Source organism: Argiope bruennichi, chromosome 2 (genome assembly GCF_947563725.1).
Source record: "Argiope bruennichi chromosome 2, qqArgBrue1.1, whole genome shotgun sequence".
Classification (NCBI taxonomy): Eukaryota; Metazoa; Arthropoda; class Arachnida; order Araneae; family Araneidae; genus Argiope; species Argiope bruennichi.
Window position 1 is genome coordinate 52,117,038 of NC_079152.1, and position 25,244 is coordinate 52,142,281.

Below are 25,244 nucleotides of genomic sequence, written 5' to 3' on the forward strand. Positions count from 1 at the left end.
GAACTTTCATATCGGGGTTTGTTTCCTGCCTCTGTCACGTGAACTCGGATCTCTTATTATGACAATCAAGGGATGGCTGCAGATGAGAGCATTTAATCTATGATCTGCAACTGCACCATCAGCAAAATGGTACTATTTCTGTTTTAAATATTTATAGCATTTGACAAAATGATTCTTATCTACTTTTTACTTTCGTAAAGTTTCTACTAGCATTTGCTTCGATTTATTGTAGCGGAAAAAGTTCCTCTCATAGAGATCTGATGCAGAATCTAGACATTATTAAGATGCGCTCGAATTGTTTTCTTACGATTAAAATGGTGCTTTATTGAAAACAGTGTCTCAGTTCCACCCGCTAAATAAAAATATTACGTAGTTAAATTATATAATTTATCTGAAATGATTATTGAATTCAAATGAATTATTTTAATTCAAATTTCAGCACATATTTTGGATTCGTTTAATTTTTGAAAACTTAATACGACAACGAAATAGATGTTTTTTATCCAAGAAATAGTGAGTTTTGCGGAAAAGTGGGAAGTGGATATATCTTTATTTACAAATAAAGGTATTACTAGTTATTTTGGTTGGGATTTATGTCAATGGATAACATATATATACCGTGAAGATATTTTGTAAAAACAACTATAATTATACTTGCTATAACATACACATATATTTTGACACATTTTACTCCAACACATAAGGATATTACGTAAATGTAAAAGTCAGAATCTTTATATCTTTGAGAGGATGGGTATTATTATGAGAAGAGAACTGGATATGGAAAAGAATGTGTCAGCATCAGGGAGTACTATCAGATCTTTGTCCATTTTTTAATGAGCATGAGGGTATGTTATTTTGAAACATTCAGCATAAATGAGGAATAGTGTGCCTTGATCTTATGTTTGCTTATTACTTATTGCAAATTAATTTTATCTCTGAAGATATTCTTGAATTCGATTGTTTGGTTTCCGCGTCTTGTATTATGATATTTGCTTCAGGTATAAGCTTAAAAATACAGAAAAAAATGTTGAGGAATGCTTTTTATTTTAGCAGTAATTATATCAAAGTTTTAAATTTAACTCCATGAGTCGAATAACGTTATCATCCTTTCCTAACAGCAGTATCAATAGCAAATGCCTTCTAAGGGTTCAAATTTGCATGGTGACTCATTGACTTTCGCTTAAAAAGAAAGATACCTAAATTTCTATCAGTTAGAAAACTGATGACCTTAACATCATCATTACTAAGGTTTAAGATGTTTGAACTGTGATTTATGAAAAGTTTTTTAAATGACTCTTCACGAGAAACAGTAATTTGAAATGAAATATATAATAACTGCAAGGTAAAAGTATTTCTTTGATAGGTTATATGAGTTTATCCCGTATTTTTTTTTTTTTTTCAAATTTTTCTATGAAGTCAAAACTTGTTTAGTAATGGGAAAGACGTGATTTCGAAGTTGGAACTGAAAGCCGCGATCTGTTGAGTCGCATTAAAGTTTTCCGGGAAGATGAGTATTTCTAGAAACCTAATCCTGTTTTTGAACATTTCCCCCAGTTATAAAAGAACTCCTTAGGAATTTGAGAAGTTTCCGAGGACAGGAGGGAAATCCCTCTTTCTTCAGTTCTCGTCACGTTCTCTCCCCCCCCCCCCTCCATCATTTTCGTTGGAATGGAGTTTCCACACTAAGTACAAATTTAATTCCATCTACTCCACATTTTGTTGAAGACATGTCAAAATTGCCGTCTATTTAGGATTTTTTTAAGTCATGTATTTCTTGTCTTAAAGAATGCAAAAATGTTTGTTTCCTGTGTAGATAGAGGTGTTTCTTTATTTCAAACCCTTATTTTGGCAAATAAATTTCCACTTGATTGTATTCATAATTATTTTTCAAGTTATATTTTTAATGCTTCAATTATTCTAAAGTTGATTCAACAATTGAAATATTGAAAACCAGGTGAATTGTTCGATTTATTGTTCAAATTCATCAGACGTAATTCTTTATAAGTTAAAATCGAATCTAGAATCTCTCTCATTAACACTCTGACTTAAATTGCTAAAAGTATTTTAAAGTTTTGTCACTTCAAATATGATTTCTGAAATTTTTCATTAATTGGCCTTTCGTATTGGCAAAACGTATGCAATTCCAATGGATTAATGCTCATTTGTTTCTCCTTGAAAAATGAATTTTAATCGTGGTCCAATCGATAATTCTTATCTAGATTTCTGTTTCGAAAATTGCTTTAAATGACTTTTAAGAATTAGATTTTGTTATTTGAATCAATGAATTTAACGCTGAGAAAATTGCAAAATATTATTATTATTATTTATCTTCTGATTTAATTAGTTATATTTAGAAAAAACATCTTTCTTGCTCATGCTTTAATATTCCAAACAAAGGAGTTTCATTCTTCTACAAGTAAAACACACCGAGTTATGAAGTTTCAAATATGGTATTTTCTTCTTCTTTTTTTTAATTCTTGATATATTAACTTCTTGTGTGCCAACGTATACCACAAGGCTTGCAAACGTAACACAATTGATAGTGGAAGAAACTTCAAATATAAAGAACGCAGGTACAAATGCAAAGAAAAATGGGGGAACAAGAAAATACACAAATACAAACAAAAAAAATAAAACAAAATTGCTCACATACTAACGGAAACGTACAGTAAAGATGTAATACAATTGGAGAAGCATGATCAAATAAAAATAAAATAGTCAAAATACAAATACAAAAAGCATTATATATATATATATATATATAGGCAAACACGCGAAATAGTCTAAATAATACGGGGAAAATACTATTAATATATGTACAAAAGGAAAAGAAAAATGATTTGCTCTGTACAAAGGCAGATAAATGAGGAGACCAAGCTATATTGTTCTTCAGAAGGCAGTTACTAAATTTACATCTTTCGGAAATGAATTTAATGATTTCAAATATCAAATGGTTGGCGTCCTGGACTGCACCACTGTAGTAGTAGTCAACACTTGTAATCGGTGACAATTGAAGCGTTTTAAACATGCTCTAAAGTTTCCAAATGCTAAAACTGGATAAGCTTAAAATTAGACAAACGATTGCTTTAAACAATTTTAAAACTGAATTCTGCCTTTTCAATTGCACTTATAATTTTCTTAACTGAAATTACGAATCATTGGTCATAGACATTAAACAAACTGACAAAGATGAAAAGTTCTATTTATAAAAAAATGTATTTTTTATGGGGGAAAAATAACCTATAAACTTCTATATCAATCCCACCTTTTAAAATTAAAAAAAAAAAAAAAATGTCTGCCTGAGCAGTCCTGACTAAAAATAAATTGCAATTCAAAGGATTAAAGGACTGTATGCAAATGGAAATTATGCATAAAAATACTACTGGGTTTAGATCCCCTCCTCCCCATTTTTGGTTAATTGATATGAAGAAGTATCAATACTGCATCTATATGACTTTTAATATTATTTTTAGATGGCTTATTTTTTTGGGATTTTATTTAACACTTTACAGAGTATAACTCCACGATATCTCTAAATATTATTTTGAGGCAAAAGGGAGGGAGTTATTATCATAAACTGATCTGGTAAAACAAGAAAACTTCGAAATTTCTCTATCTAGCAGCTTTATTTATGAATTTAGAAGTGGTAAATATACTTATCGGCAATCATGCAGAACCAACTAGAGGATTTGGTGATTGGAGGTGATAATATAGGAGGAGTTGAGCAAGCATGCTTAATCACAAGTTTTAAAGTTAAAAAATATCTTAGAAATTTCATTAGTACTTTCTGTTCAATTTGCTGTTTGCTGGCATTTTTTTAGCACAAAATTATGAAATTTCTTCGAATTTAAAATATTAAATGGAATTCACTATTTAATTAAATTTACGTTCACATGAAGAAACTATATTAAATATTTCCATTTACTTTAAATAGTTATTACTCTTTTGTATTTCTTGTGAAATTCAAAATTTCATAGATTTTTAATAAAACATTATAAACTGGATAACTTGAAGAAAATATCAATACAAAATCTCTTTTTGATGAATATTTATTAACATAGTACTGTGTAAAACAGACATTATTAAATGATTAAAAAACAATTGTTGCTATTTTTGAAGGAATTCCAAGAAAAGATTTCTTGTTCGCTTATCATAACAATTGGTAACATTTCTTGTTTCCATATTTTGGTTTATTTTCGATTAAAAAATTATTGATTTTTATCTGAACATATAATAAAAGGTTTATTCTTAAAGTGTTATGAATCATTCTCCTTAAGATGCCTGGTTTCTAGTATACTTTCTTTTGATTAGATACTTGTAAGTAAACTGAAAATACAGCAGAGTGCCAGCCATCCCCCGAGATAAAAATATATTTTCTATACGACGAACAAGAGTAACATCATCTTAACTCGTACTGTTTTTGTTCAAAGCATGAAATTCGCTTTGTAGTGTTTTCTTAAAGGGAAGCCCTGATCTATCGCACTGAATTTTATTGCCCGGGTTTGATTTAGGTAGCTACATTTCCTGCGGCAAGTGTAAGCTTTTTTTGTCTATTTGTAGTCCCTGCGGACTCCCGGGTTGAGTTTCACATCGCGAAGCGAAAATCCAAGGATTTTTTCCTCTCCACCAAATGGACACGGCGCGGCCCTGTTTTCTTATACATGCTGCTCGTGTCTTCTTCCTATCTATCTGTATCTCCTGTATATCGACCTGATGTAGCTCTACGCGGATTTACTTTAAATCCCCCAGTATTCACCGACTCCCCCGCCCCTCCGCCCCTCCTGGACATTCTTGAAAATATGACTGGGTGCTCGTTGGACTTAAGATCTTGAAGCACCTGCAGAAATGGACCGACGATATGGGTGATAAAAAGTTCTCGAAAGGAGTGGGGGATTTTTTTTAACATTTTTTTTTTTGTTTGCTTTGAGAAGTTGATTTTAGGGCAGTTATTTACGTGTAGTGAATGGGCGGTGTGTGCATTTCTGATCTCCGAAATAAATTTATTCGTACCCCCGCTCTCTTTTCGGAGTGTTTGCGATATGGATTTTTCTTTTCTTTTTTTTTGGTCATACGTTATACTTGGTCATGTGCGTAATATTTTTGGATTTGGCGTAGATGATTCTGTAAATTGCTTCGGGTTGGCGGCGCGAAAATATATATTTTCTGGAAACATTTCATCTGGTCGCTTGATATATTTGACATTGAGAAATAAATATATTTTTGAGGTGTCTTTTTATTTTGAGTGTTGTATTTTTTTTTTTTTTTTTTTTTGCCTGAATCTATCATTTCTATATTTTGATCTGTTGGCTTTTTTAGTTTATCCACATATGTGTAACTTTTTAATTGCTTATTTGAAAAGTTAGTAAACTATGATATAACTCAGTTTTAATTCTAGTGGTTTCCCTGAATTCATCAGTGTGTGAGTTTTGTACATTTTATGCCTTAATCTGAATGACATTGTTTCAAAAATGTTGTTTTTTCAATAAACTGAGGATTTGTTCATTGCATTAAAATTGCAATATCTGAATAAAATTTGTTTGTGAAATACAAGATGTGTACGAAGTTGTCCTTTCATTTTGAAATGTTTGAATAAAATGATTAGTGAAGTCTGTAATACAAGAACTTTGTCATTAAATTGCTCTGTTTTTAATTTTTTAAGAATTATTATTATTGAACAAATGACGCAACTAATTTACATTTATAAGTGAATGAAATTTTAATTAAAAAGTAAATTAATTGAAGCTTTGAAAGCTAAGGCAACTAATGCTTATTTAGTGAGAGAGAGAGATTTGTATGAGTTATATTATAACAGTATTTCATATAAATACAAATTTGCATCTTTCGGGATTTTAGGGAGTGTTACATTTAATTATAAATTAAAAACAGTCTAAGATTTTAAAAGATCATTGAAGACGATTTATAAAGAACCGAGTGTTACTTGGACTGCAGTGATTAAACAGGTTAAGTCACGGTTTCGTGGTGGATGGTTCCAGGTTCAAGACTCAATGCATTTGGTAATATGATTGAGTTCTTTTAATCTAACATCGTGAATTAAACATCATTCGCATAATATGATGTGGAAATTTAGAAGGATTTGTCGGTTCGCCCTCGTCATCTGATCACAGTTTAAAAGCACGAAGTCCTATCGAAACATTGCTTTAAAATGGGATATTAATAAGACTAAACTGAATTATACCAAATATTCTGCTTGAATGTTGAAAATTTCGTGTAAATATTTTTTTTGTTTATCGAATTTGTGATTTTACATACAGTTCTGAAGAAGAGTAAAGCTTTTATAAGCAGTTAAGTGTAAAAATCTATCGAACAATGTAGCGTCTATTATACATATGCCTAGCGTGGAAAAAGTGAAAATCTTTTACTCTTTTCAACTTTGAGATCTTGAAAGAATGAACTTTCCACCTTAAGTTTCCGTTTGAAGGAACTGCATTTTCCTTTCACTCGAAGTGTTTGTTTAACTCTATCGATCTTGGAGGCTGCTGAAGAATTTCTTCAGCGAGCTAAGAATGCTTCAATTAATTTGAATGATTATCCTCTGGGCTTTTCTGAAAGCATTCCGAATGATTGGAAACCTTTCAGGACTTTTCTCTGATTTTCCTTCCGAATTCGGTTCGTCGTCAGATAAGCAAAACTTGTGTTTGCGTGCAATTAATTTTCCTCGACTAATCCTCTTTTGATTGCAAAGTTAACAAGCAGTCTGGGAAGGTTTCATTCGACTGATTGCTAAGTGTTTATGCGAATTTCAGATGCCTTTCGATTTCTATTTGTTCTGAAAAGAGAAAATAATTTTGTATCGAAACGAACTTTTGCTAATTAGGAGTCGAGGGATTTGACTACTAACGCTTTAATTTCTTAGAAACGAAAACTGTAAATCTCCACTTTGGAGCTTTGAGCATTAAACATTAAGAATCTTTGTATTCGTTTCAATAAATAAAGAATTTTTGTGTCAAACAGATTCTAAAAATGAATTCGACATAACCTCAAGGTTATTCGCCCCTCCTCCCTCATTTGTTGCTAAATTATAATATTTATTGAAGTATTTAAATTATTTTCTCAATTTACTGCTGTGATTTTTTATTGACTATAAAATGCATTTAAAAACACTTTGCAAATGTGAAGATAAGGGAATTTTTTTTATGCCAGTTAATTTCAGAATAATCTGAATATTCATATTTAGAAAGAATGTTTATAAAATTTACCCATTTTATGCTCTAGATGGATCAGTTCTTTGTTGGCAGTAATTACATTATAATATTTAATTTATGAACGACACGCATATAATGAATGGGGTCTAATTTTATATTTGTCCCATTATAAATCTCATATTTTTATCATCTTACTGGAGTGACAGATTTTTTTCCCCTGCAGGTTTCGAAGTGTGTAGAGTTGTGGTTTAAAAGTTTTAAACTAATCAATCCTCATTTTTAAAAGTCACGTTATTAACTTGTTTCTGTTTTCTGCTGCATTATTCGCAGATTATAAACACACATTTTTATCGAGTACCATAAAAATTTTATCGAGTGTCATGGAGTATGAGAATATATTTGACTGTTGATAATGTGTGTATTATTATAAAAATTTTCAGAAAGGACAATTGAATATTGGATTTAAATTTATCATTAAATTTCGTGCTCTTATTATTACATTTCTTTCATTTTAATTACTAATTTCCTCTGCTTATATCCACCCCGAAAACACGTGCACGAGCCTATTTCTCTAATTATTATACCTAGACACATACTTTCAGCATATTTTCAGTTCATATTGTTACGAAATTTCCGGGGTTTCGTATGGATAGTGGAAGTTATATGGTGTGGAGAACGCTCAATCAGCAGGCGGCAATAGAAAATAAAACAACGACGTTTATTTACACGAAGACACACAGGACAGCACAAGGACGACAACTATATACAGCACAGAAGATGATTACCTTCAGCCGAGACGTGCAGCATACAACGACTCTCTACTGCAGACAGTAGCGCACAGCTTAGTTCAGCACTAGCTTGACTTCGTCGCTGGTCTGCTAATCTCTGGAAGACCAGTTCTTTACCATCGATTCCGACTACGACGACCCTGGCAGCCGCGGTCGCCTCCTTTTATAGGTCTCAGGGAGCGGGACCAGAAGCCTCTCAACCAGTCAGGAACGCTCGAGGCGTAACTCGGTTCCTACTGGACGGATTGGGAAAATTCTCGATGTTTCGGGTATAATCTATTGGCTCCAAAGTTGCCAAATTCGTTGCCAAATGGTCGCCAAGCTCTGGGACCACCTATGGAAGCAGCTATGCTGGGAAGCAGCATCACAGATTCGTAACAATATATAATCGCGTTTATATACTTGGTGAAGTGCAGATTGACAGAAAGTCAATCCTTTGACATATTTGTTTTAAATAGGAAGAGCATTAAACAAGAAGTTTCATTAAATAAGAAGAGTAATTGTACGAAAGCACTTGAGTACAAACGAAAAAGGGTAATAAAGGATTAAAACTAGCGAGAGTTAGCAACAGCACTTTCTCGTATATTTTCTTATAAAATTATTTTCCCTCTGACCCCGCTTAAATTTTTGGGTCTTGTATAAGATCATGAATGCCTTGCATGATATTGGCCAACTATAGTCACGAAATATTGATCTCTGTCATGAATTAATCATTTTTACTAAATTTATTTTATGGTCCTTGGCGATAGTTTTGGCAATTAATCCCACCACGCAGTTAACAGTACCAAGAATCGAATTTGTGTTTTTGACGCGTTATTTCAAACCAGTTGAAACTTAAATTTTATACAAACCTTCAGTTGAAGACAAAAATATCAAATTTCATATATAATCGTGTTTACATACCTGTAAAGTGCAGATTGACGAGAAGTCAACCCTTTGACGGATTTTGTTTTAAACTGATAGTATATACACTTTAAAAATAAAATCTATGTACAAAATTTCATCCGTTTTTCTAAGAAAGGATTTCGCTAAAAATTTGACGTGAAGACCATATACTAAATTTCATCCGTTTAGCTCAAAGCGTTTTTAGTTGCCTTTTTAGTTTACACATACAAACAAACATAATGCGAAAAATGTGTTTTTCGAACTCAAGGTTGTTTAAAACTTGAAGATTCGTCAAAATCTGGAATTCGATTTTTTTTGTTTTTGTTTTTAATCGTTACACTGATACATTTACATTTACATTTTTCTCTATACTGCGTATATGGGAAGGTAAAAATTAAATTTTTATGCAGTTTCCATAGTGTAAATTAAATACCAGTTAGTAAAAAAAAAAAAATAAAAAATAAAAAAACATTCATTTACAATTTTACGTTTTTTTAAATTAAATATGTATATTCCAATAAGGCAAATTTATTAAGTATAAAATATATTAATGCAAATATTTGTCTAGTAATTAGTATAAGTTGATCTTAGAAAATTTTTTTCTAAACACGCATTTTTGAAGTAAAAAATAAAAGAAATCGTAAAATAATCCATTCTTTATACAAGAGATTTATGATTATTGATAATTTTTTATAAATATGTGAAATGAATTTTCAGAATCTCATTAATCGGACCCATTTTAACCAGCAATGTGCTGATTATTCAGCACATTGCTGGTTAAAATGGTACATGGCTGGTTAAAACTAATATTTTTAGTTAGTTTTGAATGCTGATGTCTTTGAACTAATGGAGGAATGAACAGCCTTTGTCAGTACTTACATATGTATAGTTGCAATTAGATGGTTTCCTTCTCATCAGACACCATCTTTAAGATGATAATTGAACGCGAAATTCCTTGACACAGAGATTGGCTTCCAAGGATCTGTCGAATTTCCTCCGAGATCATCTTGTCGCCTTTTGACTTTTATTTAGGGGGCTGCTTACATTTTTATGCGTATAAGAAGCCTCTTGTAAATGCATTAAATCTTTGTAGACGGATTCAATAAGCCTATCTTATTGTCACGTGATGATTCTTATTTATCTACATATGTAGTGAACGTTATTAGAAGAATTCAACTTTGAATGATTGTCGAAGGCTTTTGTTCATTTTGAAAAGTTTCGTAAGGGATTAATATATTATTTGAACATTTAAAATTGTAATAAGAGTTAATAAATCAGTTATTATTTTCTAATCCTACCCTTTTATTAACGTGTTGGGATGTGTGTATTGTCTCAGAAACATACGACAGACAAGTCTTATTTAGGCATCAGTCTGAGTTATGAAAAAATGGCCCGATTCTTTGCAGTGTTCAAGTATTACAGTAGCCAAGTCTTAGCGAACAGACTAAGTAATTTGCTTTTTAATATCTTAGAAAGTTTTAGAGATAGAAGCACAAAACTGCGTTCGTATAGATAGAAATTAACTGTAAGAGAAACATTTTATTAATCCACACTTTTTCAAACTGGGGAGGGCTGTAAAATATTAATTTTTTGCAGCTTTGCCAACCTCTATAGAAAATAAAGTGTATACTGTTTTCGAATAATTATCTACCTTATTTAATGAAGCCTTGCCTGTTTGCAATAGTTAAGAAATAAACTCTGACTACTTTTTGAGAAACCCTATAAATACATTGCCCGCAGCCAAAAAGTTGTAAAATTCTTATAAAAGTACCAGAATTTACAAATTTATGATGAGTCACTTGTAAACCATCATTTGACTTTTTGTACGAAAGTTCTATTTTAAATATAAGCAATATTTTGTTTTCTTCTTTCAGCTGGTAGTTTTCGAGAACTACAGCGAACCAGCTGATCTGCTTCGGAATGACCTGTCCGCGTTTAGTCACGAAGACGAGAGTGATCCTGTTTACATGGCCCCCGTGGATGATACAAGGCAGTCCTCTAATTGGACCACTAACGAGGAGGAAGACATGTATTGTGTGCCCTATGAAGGATCAGATGCCCCTCCTCCATTACCTTCTCCGTGTTTAGGACCAGGTAAGTAGTAACAATTGCTTGATATATATAATATATATTCCAAAATATACATTCTTCAGGTAACAGCAATTTTTATGATTTCGTTGGAACTTGCGTTTTTTGGGTTTGCCGGTTTTGTGCTCCTCTTTTTTCTGTACTGTTTTGTCGTATTGTTTACTTCCAAAGTTCTGAATTTTGATTTGATTTTTCAAATAGTAATATTAATTGTGACAATGATAAAAAAAATGAAAACGTATTAATTTTATATACATAATTTGCGACTCATTTAATTCTTTACTACATATTATACGAATACGAACAGGTCGGGTGGCCTGGTGGCAAGGTCTCAGCCTCGGAACCAGAGGGTTTCAGGTTCGAGACCCGATTCCATCGAGAATCGTTTTACTCTGTATGAAACGTGTAGACGGGTCTTGTGCACGCTAAATCCGTTGGGGACAAACGTCCTTCCGCTGTTGTGGTGTGGAAGTTTGGAGAGGGGGGTGCTAGCTCAGGTGTCGTCTTCCTCATCTGACCGCGGTTCAAAATTACGAGGTCCGTCTCAAAATAGCTCTAGTGGTGGTTTAAAACCGGATATTAATATAACTTAACCAAACCTACGATTATAAACATTTTTAAGTATCTTGGTTTATTTTATTTAACTAATGTTAATGGTTGTGATAATTTTGAAAAATAAAAACTCCCAATAGTGTTATTGGATTTTTTTAAATGATTAAAAGAACTTTTAACTTAAAGAAAAAGAAAAGATAATATGGTTAGTAAAGGTAATTCAACCGTTTTCCAATTTTGTTAATAAATCCATATTTACTGAGTTCCATTTCAATTAATAAAAAAACAATGATAAAAAGATGCAATTTTAGCTCTGTATGAGAAGAATTTATTTTTATTTGAAATCATTTAAATGCTAATTTAAAAAATCCCTATTCTCCCCCCCCTAAAAAAACCCTTTTTCAAAATGCTGTCAGAGATAATAGCAGTTAAGATGTTTGAAACTGTTACCAAAAAAAAAAAACAAAAAAAAAACAAACAATGAGATAATATAATAAGAATTTGAAGAAAAGAGTTTTTGAATTTTGGAGGAAAAATAGGATACTGGTACTTCAGCGGTGGGCATATTCGTAATGAAATCAAGAATTCTGTTCGATTATTCATAACATGTTACCTCAAAGCATTAAAACTTACGAGGTCGAAATAATAACGACTGCAGTGGAAAGCAGGAAAACACTGATTTCCATGTCCACAAGAATTGTTGGACTAATTCTGCTTGGTGCACTGCAGTAGGATTTGCTTAGCTTCCTTTTTAGGTTATCAGAACCTTATTTCAGTAAAGGTTTAATCTAACGAGGGCCACTCTAGTAACACTAAACCTTATCAGATTTGCCGTTTAGTCAGTGCATGATATATTTTTGAAATCATACGCAATATTTTTGAAATGAGTTCTTTTTTTTTTGTTTTTTTTTTTGAAGCCAAAGTTTGTTGAATTTTAACGGCAAATAAAGTCACTAAATAAGTTTCTTGTTATCAGTTACTGATGGATGCGTTAAAACTTCCTCAAAATGTGATATCATCGAACAAATGAAGACCATCCAAGCTATCGAAAGTGAAACTGGTTTTCGTCAACTACTTATATCCCCCCGGGATAATCATTAAAAAAAAGCATTAGTACATGTATTAAAAAGTAAATACGTAAATTTTTTAATCTAAGCTTAATTATTAATCTAATCTTATTATTTAATCTAAACTTTGGTTAAGGTAGGTAACTAAAAGCAAAAATAAATGACACGTTTAAAAAAAAATTAATATTGTGCTTTAAAACTTGTTTAAATTAAGATGTAGAAAACAGATTTTAAAAAACAATTGATATAATTATTTAATTAAGAAAAAAAAATATAAAATGTTCTCAGTATATATTTACTACTTCGCATACGAAGTTTACACAGAGGAAGTATTGTAATCGTCAATTTATTAGATTCAAAATTTTGACGAATCCCCTTGTTTTATGTTGATCGTCTGTCAGTTCGTATTTTCGCACACTTAATGACTTAAATATACAAAATTTGGTATGTGTTTTTGTATCTGCAATTGTATGTCTAGTTTTGGTTTCAATCGGACGCAGAGAAAGCATACAAGATAAATATTCGCAAGATGGATTCAGTCAGTTACATTTTTTGCCAAAGATCCATATTTCGTAACTATTGTTCGCTTGTGCCACGAAAGCCATTCACAATCCTTACTTTTTTTTTTTTTTTTTTTTTTTTTTTTGCGGGAGGGGGGGGGTTAGTATTTTTATTTCAGAGCATGTGAAAATGTTTGGAGAAGATATGTACCATTTTTGTTCATCCAAATCTCAAGCCAGTCAAAATTTAAAACATGTTTTCATTTCTCTCAAGTGTTCCTTTGAAGGAATTGTGATGATATTTTTTTAGTTTGATTAATGCCATTGTTCTAGATTTGTTGCCTTCTCCTTTTTTGTGGATGCTAAAGATCATCCACTAAAAAACGACATCATTTTGGCGCTTTATAAGAATATATATTTCTGATCAGTTAATAAATATTTGCAATTTATATGTCTTACCTCAGGCTTCTGTTTATTCTAGAGATGATCAATTTATTGTATTTATAGCAATTTTTCGGTGTTTGAATATGAAGAAAAATCTATAGGTTGCCGGATTCTGATGAAAAATGGGTGCTTTTAACTTTACATCTTTCAACCACTTACATTAGTTCTCGTAAATTTTGTTTCATTGCAATTATTTTGATGGGAGTATAAAACATTCCATGCAATTTGAAGTGCAATCAGATTTTTTTTAATTTAATCATTGGATATTTTATCTTTAGGGTATTTGGGTCGGATTCGGTAGAAAAATCGTAGAAAAAATTCTGAGAAAGAAAATAAAGCCTTTTGTCGTAAAAGTAAATATATATTTACAGTAATAAGTTACGTGTAATTTCGAGCATGAACGTTAAGTGAATTAAATATCTTTATTTTCAGCTCAAAGTTCGCTGAAGCATGCTCGCAGACGATTTGTCTTCGCCTTTTATCGCTGACGAATGAAAAACGAAAGAAAAAAAATATATTAAATTGATGAAGAAATTTATATTCGGCCCGAGCCGCTAATGGCTTTTTTTCGAGCATCAGTGAACACGTCTTACATTACATTCGAATGAGTACCTTTCCAGAAAAATAGTGGGACTTGGGGGAAAGAATGAAATGGATTCTTTTGTGCTTTTGCTAAAGGTGCGTTTTTGTAATTCGATAAGGGAGACAGAACTATTTTTTATTTTCTGACTTGAATCGTGGCTGTATCTATATTCGCTTTAGCATCACTAATTCTTATGAATCAAAAGGTGTACAGAATTATTACTTATTGTGAGAACAGATTTCATTATAAATGAGTAATTCAAAAATATAAACTAAAATTGATTTTTTAAAACTTTCGAAGGATTTTTCCATGTTTTATAAATTTTTGGATGTCAGAGAAAAAATTTTCTTACTTCTTTTAAGATGTGAATTCAAGTAAAATTGCTTTCTTTTCTTTCATTTTGCACAATTTTTGTAATGCCAAATTGTTGTGCATTTAAAAAAAAAAAAACTATATTTATTACTATTATTATTTTGTTAAATTTGTCAACATGTGTCTAGTAATTCATTCGGTCAAAATAAAAATTGCTCGAAACGTTTTTAAGGAAAAGGAAATGACCTTGCTAGAAGTTTTTCAGTGTACAAATTTTGATCATTCATAAAATTAGCTCATTAAAATTTTTCATGATCTATTATAGATACTATAATCCATATTATTTGACAAATGTTTCAATTTCGCTTACTTGAAAATTATTTTTTATTTCTATTCAAGTATGGTAATTTATTTTCTGATTCATTTATATAATATGTTTAATGTAAAGTGTCTCAGTTTTAAATCATGTAGTGAAAAAAGGGTATTAAAAGAATATTTATATTTAAGCTTTAAAATATTTTCTTTATTACGTATTTAAAAACATAACCATTGGGCATTAAATACTTTATGTAAGTGGACCAGGGAATATGTCACAATTCTGTAGGAAATTCTCTCCATTCTTTGGTTTATTTTGTAATAAACCTAAATTGAATTAAAAATTTTAATATTTGTAATGGCTCTTTTTCCCCAGTGTTTAAGGTAGGGAAATATATTTCCTGAGACAGTTAGCTTGTGTTATCAGCAATCGTCTAGAAAGATGTTGCGCTGTATTTGCTAAAGATCAGTAGACTCCCGTTTCTTCACCTTTTTTACCGAGCTCATAAATTATTCCCAATCTGTCGTGACACTAAACAGGCTTTTTGGAAGCTTCTTGTCGTGTAACTTTTCTTTCCGAATAGATCCGGAGTCTAATCTCTTAAATTGATTGAGCAAGAAGAAGAAAAAAATTGTCTCATAATAATTACGTTACTCGTAATTCAATTCGGCTTTTGGAGCGTACAGCAGGTGCCTTATCTCTAGGACACCAAAGGCTTGATGATACTTCTGCCAATTTTAATTAAGCAAATTGCTCATTGAAGGAGAAAAATTACCTAGAGGAACGATCTCCTGGTTTCTTTTAATCTTCCTAATTTGAAGATTTGCTTGTTGCATCGAAACGTGTAATTTTTTTCCTTCTTCAGGAAAACTTTTATCTCAGACAGAAGGAAGCTACCCTGTTTGATAGATAAGAATACGTGCCTGTATCGTTTCATCGAATGATGTTACATGCACCAGAATAGCTTACGCGTCATTTTTTTTTTCTTCTCTTCTTTGTATAATATCTTCGGACGGTGTGAGGCAAACATTAATATTCCTTACCGCGAGCCTGCGAGTTTTCGAAGCTTAGCTGAAATCGCTGAAAATGGTTGCTCCGTTCCCGCCCCCGATGACTTCAGAGGCTTTGCTCTGCTGAACAAGAGTTAAATTACTTTCTTTTTTTCACCTTTTTCTCCTAGATAAATGCCTCTTTTTTTGTTGTTGCTTTTGTATATTTCGGTTCTTAGCGTTACTCACCATCTAGAATGCCATCCATCTTAAAGAGGGGCGTGTTTATTTTCCACGCCGCATTTAGTTACGAGCCTAAATGATATAATCTACAGTATCCTTTAAAGTATCTGCTGTAGATGTTACGCAATTCGCGGCAGAGACACTTCGTCTTGTAGCTAGCTATACTTTATGAAAAATCGGGAAGTGTAATGGGACTTCTTAGTAGAAAAATGGCCCCTCTTCTTTGAAGTTAAAATTGCTTTCCTTTTGCAGCAAACCATCATTTTTTTTATTTTATTAAAATATTCTGCTTGATGAAATATATGGTTCATGGAGGTTTTAAAATTATTTATTATAAAGAGAATTTTCATGATACTTATATCTTTTTCTTTAAGTAGAACAATTCAGTTTGATGTTAGATGCGAATAATTCTACTTTCCTGTGGGTCTTGTCATGTACATGGTTTACGAAAAATTGTTAACCGACGCGATCTCATCCGTACGAACAACCTAACTTCGCATGTCATCTAACTGTGCGTTATCTTATTCTGTGCAATTGCATACTTTTTCTTTCTTGAACATGGCATGTGTTCCAAAATTAAATTGGCGAAGTGTGTTTTTTGTGTGTCCGTGAGCTCCATAAGAATAAACTCTATTATGTACTTATGCACGAGCATATTTCATTTTCTTTTCATCAACAAAGTTAAATAAACGGTAATTACTCTACAAAATTTTATTAATATTTACTTTTGATAACTGGGGAAATGAACAGGTTAAAAAGTTTTGTCATATCTTGTTATAAACATTAAATAAATTTGATTTAGTGTGGTTTATTTATATTTATGTCCTTTTTTAAATAAGGTGTTTAACTGAAGGTTCTGTATGTAATCGATGTTACTTAAATTCATGTTTGTCTTCTTGTAAGATAAAAAATATATTTCCATTTTAAATTCTCATAATTAATAGTAAGCTTTTTTCAGAGTAATACTATTCTATTCAGCATAATCTGATATTATCGGACGTTAACGTCAGCTTAATATAGATTAAGTTAAATATCTCATTTAATGATGGAATTAGCTGCCTTTGGTTAGCCTACTTTCTGTATATTCAAAATGATTGGCTAAATTAAAAAATTAAGTCTCTCCCCCCATTCATCAGCAACCACTGTATCGATTCTTTTATCACTGTCAATTTTTATTTGTTATGAAAGTTAATGATATCAAATACATCATAAGTAGTCTTCTGCTCTCAACTATCATCCATTTTTAAAGCAATCTGGTAAACATTGATTGCAAGTGAACAAGATTTGCAAAACAGTAATTTAAAACTACTAAAAAATTGAGGGTGGTGAAGGGACTGTAATCTTTAATGACATATCTAAAAGTCATGAGCTTTCACATGAAACAAAATTTGACGAAATAGGATTAATGGTTGGGACTTAACGACTGGTTCATTGGTTTTTCATATTATTTTCAATATATAGACAAATTTTCGCTTACATGAAATCCAGCAATGCGGTTTAATTTTGAAATTACTGTATTATCACTGTATTATCACATTACTGTAGTATCAATTACTGTATGTCTTGCTACGAGAAAATGGATAGATACCACATAGAATTTAAGGCTTTGCGAATAATAACGTTTTACATGTTTCTGTGACGATACGTGGTTTGGTTCCATTGTTGTCCATTGTAAATTAGATTTGTAATTATTCTCAAAAGTTTTTTTTCCCTAAAAAATTATTGCAGTCTTTCCTGTTAGAGAGAAGCAAACTTTTAGTTATTAGTTTATGCGCAAAAGTTTTTAAAACACTTACAAGATCCTTCTACAGTTGCGTGCCGTTACAGTTGCAGCCTTAGATGTACTTCATCTCGCAATATTCACGCCGACGGAATCATTTTGTAAACAACAACGAGCTCATCATTGTGAATAATTCATATAGAAATAACGTTTTCCATATTCTCTACAAGAATTCCATGAATATTAAAAGACCTGCTTTCTGGTAAATCGCAAACAGGCGTTCCTCGTTTTAGAAAAGCCGGACTAACTTTGCCTTCCGATCTTCCGTTTCCCAAATGGCTGCTGTAATACCCTTTACGGAACTCGTTTGCTCCGTTCCGATTGTTACATCTCTGTACAAAACGCGTGGAATTGTTTTCTAGTGAAGAGAAGCTCCCTAATCCACTTGTATTAGACTGCAAATAAAAGTAATGACGCCCCTTTACCTAGATCTCCTGTTCGGTGAATGAGCCGGAAAGGTTTAAACGGGGTTCCCAGCACCCCCCCCCCACACACACTCTTCTGATCTAAATCCTCCTAAATTAAGATACACAGGTTTGCTTTTGGGAAGCACGCGACTATTGTAATCTTGTTTCTGGGTATTTATTTTTGTTTCATAGATTTTTTTTTTTCTTTTTGTAATTTTTTTCTTTCTTTCTGCAATCTGCATCGTGACGTTGGGATTATTGTTTAATGAAATTGGTTTGTTTGAAACTGGAAGATTCGATTGCTCTTTTGGAGCAATCATGCTGGGAAAAAAAAATTGCGATTCCGAGCGAGATATTCATTCTATTTCATTGATATTGTGAGAAAAATGTTTTTAATTTTTCATCATGAACGTCTGCTTGGTTTTTGTATTTATTTCAAATCTTTTGATTGTTTATTTTTCCCCATGAACAGATTTTCTCTTATGTGTTTCCTTATTATGCTATCATTATTTTTCTTTTGCACTTTCTTATTGATTTCAGTAACATGATTTTACTTCAATTTCAGAATTAGATAATTGGATTCAGATATTGGTATATCTTATAAAAAAAGGTCGATTATCTTTTAAGATTTTAAGTTTATATTGATTTTTATAACATTACATTGTGACATTGAGTTTTATTTCACATTTTTATTTCTTTTAAAACTGTTTTTATTTTTCGGAATTTTTGGCGGAAATTTCTATTTCGACCAAATTATAAATTAATTTTTTGATAATATGTAGCTTGTTCATAATATTTGGTAAAATTAGTTTCGAGTACTTTTATACTGATTTGAAATGTAACTCTATGGTTATAATAAACAAAAAAAAAGTTACCGGTTGTTGATGATTTGTATTGCTCATGTTAATTATTGTAACTATTTGTATTTACAAGTTGTTATGGTGTTTTGTAGAAAACTTTTCGTAATGATGGAAAATTCAGGAATTTAATTTTGTACGAATATTTATGAAACATAGAAAATAAAAATAAGGGCTAATTTCTTCAGGTTTTACTTGTTGAAAAGGAGTGGAATACAATTGCAATATTTTTTGTAATAGTTATGAATTAGGAATTTGCATCTCAAATTTGGTGACAAGATTAATAATATTGTACGATTTGTGGCCAAAATTTATAGAGAAAGTCTAAAAACTGCGAATGGTTTCTATAATTCTAAGAAAATATTAGAAATTTTTGAACTTTGAAACCCTAACTTAATGAAAATTGACTGAAAAGATTGGATACAATATTAAACAATGAGTCGTAAACAACGATTATTTTCTCGGTCAGTGCTTATTTTTTTCGTGTTATACAACTGTTTATTGTGAATCACATAAATTTGTATTATAACATTATATAAATTTATGTATATTTATATAAATTTATATATATTATTATCATATATTTTAGCTTTCTTAAATTGCACTTTGTACGAAACTATTTTAAAAGATTATCTTGTTTCAATGAAATTTATACAGTTTATAAGTTATAAAGTGATTCATATTTTTAATTAACGTCCGTCTTTAGTAAAAAACAGACGTTTTATTTATCTGATTCTACAATGAAAATGTCTGGAATGCATATTAAAAATGCAGAGAAAAGCAGCTGTGGTTTTCTGCCTTGTCCTATTGAATCATAACTTTAAAACGAAAGACAAAAACAAAACAAAACAAAAAAATCTACTACATTTTCTTGAGAAATTTTCTGCCTTTGGCATTGCTGCAGTTTTAATTCCTTCATATAAATTTGCCATTCTAAAATAATTCTTATGGTCCTGCCTTATATTTTTACAAAAACAATAACTTGAATAATGCTCGATTTATGATTTAAAAAAGTGTAGATTGAAAGTATTTACTTATTTAATTCTATTTTCTTTTTTTTTTCTTTAAAATTCTTTTTACTTTTTTTCTCCTATGGAACGTTTTTTGTATACCATGTTTTGTTTGTTACATTTTGCACAATGATGATGAATTGAAATTGACAAAATTGCCGTTTTCAATACTTATTTACTTATTTCTCGTTATTTATTGTGTTTTCCATAACTATTATATTTTATTCATTTTCAACTTTAATCCATAAAAAATATTAGTGAGCTCTAATAAAAAAAAAAGGTGATTTTTTTAAAAAATAAAGATTGTTAATGCGTATACTTAGTTTCTTTTTTAAAAAGTAGAACGACATCCTAGTGAACTGTACAATTCATATACCTGCGTTATGTAATCAAGTAGCATTTTGTCAGAAATTATGATAAACAGATTTTATCTAATGAAGTTACGACCTCTGTTTAGCAGATAGTTCTGGAATCTGTCAAAGAACTTGACAGACGCCTGGTGCGCATTATTCATATCTGCTTCCTCTGTGGAAAATTGTTCTCAATCTCACCCGTGCTTTAATTTAGACCCAAGAGAAAACCCCACGTTTCATTTTAACCGCTGTATTTTGCAAGCAGCCGCTTCAAAAACCTATTTAGATGTGTCTCCTCGTTGGTGGGGGCCTCTTTTCACGACGATATTGCATGAGCCTTTTTACTCCTTCCCCGTTTGCTTCTCCAAACCCCTTTTCAAACTTTTATGACGGCGATTCAATGGGGCATTTATATTACTCTCATTTCCTTTATTGACGAGATTTTTTCCTCCCCCGTCCTCCCTCCCAGCTTGTATTATTATCGCCTGCTTATTTTTCTTGGAGACAAAACACACGTGACAGTGGCGCTGCTTTTATTATTATTATTTCTTTTTTCTGCCGTCGCTATGTGCATGTCATGTTATATTGTTTGGCTTGTCCTAACTGTTCGTGTGATGTTTTTCTGCGGGGCTTTCCTTCGGTTTGATTTATTTCCTCTTTTCTTTGGCATTCATTTTTGATGGTTTTGTACAAAGAAATGATGTTGTATCGTATCTGCTTATCTTAAAGAAACGCGACGTTCCTTGTGATTTCGATGCTATATGAATATGGGTGTACTGAAATCCGGAAGAAGATTTCTGAAACACAAAGTATGGAGTCCTCTCAATCTCTTTCGTCGTGTCTGTCTCGCGCATCGAGTTACATAGTTTTTTGATATTTAAATCAGCAATTAGGTTAAAAGGGCAGTTCATTTAATAGACGAAAAATAATTGGACAAGCCTGAACAGTTCAGACGCATTTCTGTTCTTATAAGGCGTGAAATAAATTTTAAATGCTGAAAAAATAGAAGTCTTCTAATTACGGAGTTTAATTCGCAGGTCAAAAGAGTCAAAAATTATTTAATATTTTGTGTGGGATGGAAAAAAAAAAAATGAAAAATAACCGGTTTTGAGAAAAAAGATACTTTTTTCCTTTATGAGGGGAGGAATCCAACAGTTTTTCTTTTTGAGATGAAAATGTTTCTTATGGCTGATTCCCGGCTCGTTACTGCTACAGAATAAATAATTTTGAAATTATCGTGTAAAATTTGAAGCATCTATCTTGTTTAATTAGGAATGATAGAAAGAATTATGCTTATTTTCTTGTCGACAATGAGTACATTCAGTGAAATTAAATGACCTATAAAGGGGAAATATAAATAATATTTACTCTATTTTTTTATTTTATTATTCAAGTATACTTTAGGATAGAATATATATATATATAGTTTTTTGTTTTTCCGCCTTCAGCAAAAACAAACAAATTTCGTTGCTGTCCTACTCGTGACCATCCATGTGAGAAACATAGATTTTCTAGGTTCTAAGCAATAAGCTGACAAAGTTTTATCGCCACCGGATGAACAGTACGCAGCGCATTACAAACAAACAAAAATTCATTTTTATATATTAGATATGATAACTGTACTATGCCATTTACCTTCACACAAGTGCAAACAATAAGTTAGCAAAGTTTTATCGCAATCGGATGAACAGTAAGGAGCGCATAAAATACGAACAAACACAAATTCATTTTTATATATTAGATGTACTATTTATTCTCATATACAGAAACATTCCATTTTTTGTGCATGCGCCAAGAAGCGTTGATTTCAGCAAAACAGAGGTAAGATGCATTCGGAGAGGTTTACATTTATTTCGCTCTACATCAAACCTCGATTATCAGATGATTTAGGTGGTGAAGTAGTTGCAGATATTCACAAAATTGAATTAACCGTATGAACATTAAATACACGAATAAAATTAAAATATAATTCAAATAGAAAGGCTGGAAAAAGAAAAAGGAAAGTGTATATAACGGAACGAAGGTCAAGAACTAACAAAGAACTTCAGAAATCCGCTGGTCTTACTCACTGCACATCACTCCTTTGACAGGTAAAATCATCTAAAAGTGATTGTTCTTGGGTATATGAAATAAACAATTCCTGAATGATATTTAATATAGTCTAGAAAGCCAAGAAGAGATTTCAGAATGTTCTTTTCATTGTCGACAGTTGTATTAATTGTACGAAAATAAAAGATGCAGCTTTTCTAGATATTAAAATTTTGAAAACATCTACAGAATCTTAGAAGCTGCTAGAATGAAAGACTTACTTTTTTATAGCATGTAATTAGGATAGCTGCCATTCACCCAAAAACTATTTATATATCATTATTTCGGAACTCCAGATTAACTTATTTCTATACTTTTCATTTTTATTTTAAATTAATTATTGCATATGAATTTCAGTCTATATGTTGCTTTTCCATTTCATTTACACGGTTTTCGCCTTTTATGTAATTTATTTCGTATCTTTCTATTTATTTATTTATTAATTTTTTCGTTGTAAAACCCATCTTTTCCCAACTATTCTTGGGTATAGAGAAAAACTCCCATGTGTGCTTGTTAAGTTTTCTCAAGCGAATAAAATATTTTGCGTGACTTCTTGAATGGAATCTAATTTTTCTTTCAGCGTTAATTAGTGTTTTATTCATCACGTCGAGTATTAATTACCTTTTGATTAAAATTTTTATTCATTTAGTTTCGGATTTATTCTGATTTCTCGATTCATTTGAACAGGCATTCAGTTACTTTAAATTCTTGAATAGATTATTGGGTAAAAAAAAAAAAAAAAAAAAAAAATAAGACCTCTACAAAGAATACTGTTTTCTTTTTAAAGAAATTTTCGCCTTTTCTCCCTTGGTGTTCTAGAAATTAGTAGCAATGATTGCAAAACTTTTTTTTTCTTATCAAACCAAAGTTGATTCATGTTTCAATCATTTAGAATCGTATTAAATTTTCGTAAGGTATATAAATGCTTTGTAATGTTGGAAATTTAACATGTGGCATCATAATAAAAATAAATTCGGAATTTTTATTTTTAATTTATGAAATATATTTGATGTCGCAGTATGAATAATTTCTGATTTACTTCCAAAATTTGTTTCTTGTATATATTTAAAAGCATTTAATCAATTTAGCATAGCAAAATATATTTATAATTTATCGTGTATACTTCAATTTCGCGATCTTTATTCTTATTTGGATTTAATATTATTGTTAATAATTATGTTTATAATGTTGGCTCAATACATTTCTTTTCATATATGATATATTTAATCCATTAAAAGAAAGTGGGAATGCGACAGGGGAAGAAAATATTTTTCATGTCCTTGTTCTCTTTTCGAATATCGTCTGCAGTCATTTGCTTTGTCTTTTGAGAAGGATATTATTCGGGATTTTTTTTTATTTATTGTGACTGATATCTAATTTTCTTTTTATTTTTATTTCATTTATTATTATTTGTGTTTCCGTAAGTGAGATTCACATGCCGCTACTTAAAGAAAAAAATCCGAGTGAGTTCGGTAGTTACTTTTTACTATATTTATTTTTTACTTTAAAACTAAGGAACAATTATTATAGTACTTTTTGGAATGTTTTTGCCCCATTTAGTTTAAAATAAGATACTAGTAAAAATGTACTAATATGTTCACAAATTTTCATTTGTGGATTTCGTGACAAAGCAGCAGTAGATGGATTTTCGCCGGCGACGTGGACTAGGAGTAGCGCGTCTTCCCCGTGATCTGGGCGTCCCGGGTTCGAGTCCTGGTTTGGGCAGGGTGTGTTTTATATGTGAGGTGTGTGAAAGAGCCCCCTGTAAAAAGGGGTTGTGCAAGCGAATATGTGTGTCATCTTCATATGAGCTAGAAATCAGACTTCTGCCTTCGTGTGCTTAGGGGCCTTTGCCCTCAGAAGCACTGCATACTCGGCTTAAATCACTGATACGTTCGTCAGCCGGCTTTTAAAGTTAAGTAACAACAACAACAAATGGATTTTCTGTTATCTTACATTATTTAATTGAAATTTTATTATATCCAATGATTCTTCTTTACACTTTGCAGTATAAATCTTCATATCTAATTTTTGCATTTTTTCCCCGTAATTTTTTAAATGTGTTTTTTGTAATGTTCTTACCGTTGTTCGTTTCAAAGTCCTTCGAGGTTGAAAGAAGAATAGAATTTTTTTCACCGTCACTTTAAACTCGTCGGGATCGCAGCTGCGAATGTTGAGTAAGGAAAAGAATTGCGAAAAAAAAAATGGTAGAAAAGTTTGAATACTTCTCTTTCTTCATACTGTTCAATGCTCAAAGCTGTTCGTTTCACAAGATTTTTTGTAATGGCCGCTTTTTTTCCCCACCTTCCTCTCTCTTCAGTTCTTTTCTTTCATGTTTTGTGTCGTTCAGAAGAAACTTTGTTCGTGATTTGTCCATCCTCTCCTTCCATTTACGTTTCTCCCCTTTCTTTTTTTCCCCCTTTCTGTTTTCGGAAGCAACCTGCCTGAAAATCTTCTAGAAGAAAAGAAGGCGTGGAAAAAAAGGCGAAAGAATTGCTACCTAATCGCCGTCACCTTTCTGTACCTCATGTATATCTTTTTTTTCTTTCCTTTGCTCCTGTAGCTTCCTAGCAGAGCAATGTGGCGTGAAATCCCTTTTAGGAATAGGATGACAGGTAATAGTATGTCTGTTCTTTCATCTTCCTAGAACCTTACCCTATGGGTGGGTGCTAGGTTCCACTTGTAGTATGTTTAGCACACCCTTCTGAAGGGAAAGAGAGGCAGGTAGAACGATGGCACCCCTACTCTTAAATCCCTGCGATTCTGTCTCGACGTTGCGAGGATATAAGGAACAGCTGGAAGGCTAATCTGCAATC

At 31.5% G+C, this 25,244-nt stretch overlaps 1 protein-coding gene across 3 annotated transcripts in view; it reads left to right on the forward strand.

Annotated features, from left to right (window-relative positions):
* The window catches only part of LOC129989279 (uncharacterized), a 354,012-nt gene that overhangs the window by 108,973 nt on the left and 219,795 nt on the right, over positions 1 to 25,244 (forward strand). For all 3 annotated transcript variants that reach the window (XM_056097704.1, XM_056097723.1, XM_056097715.1), the window contains one exon: positions 10,714 to 10,933. In XM_056097704.1, coding sequence (XP_055953679.1) covers positions 10,714 to 10,933 — 220 coding nt within the window. The remainder of the gene's footprint in view (positions 1 to 10,713; positions 10,934 to 25,244) is intronic.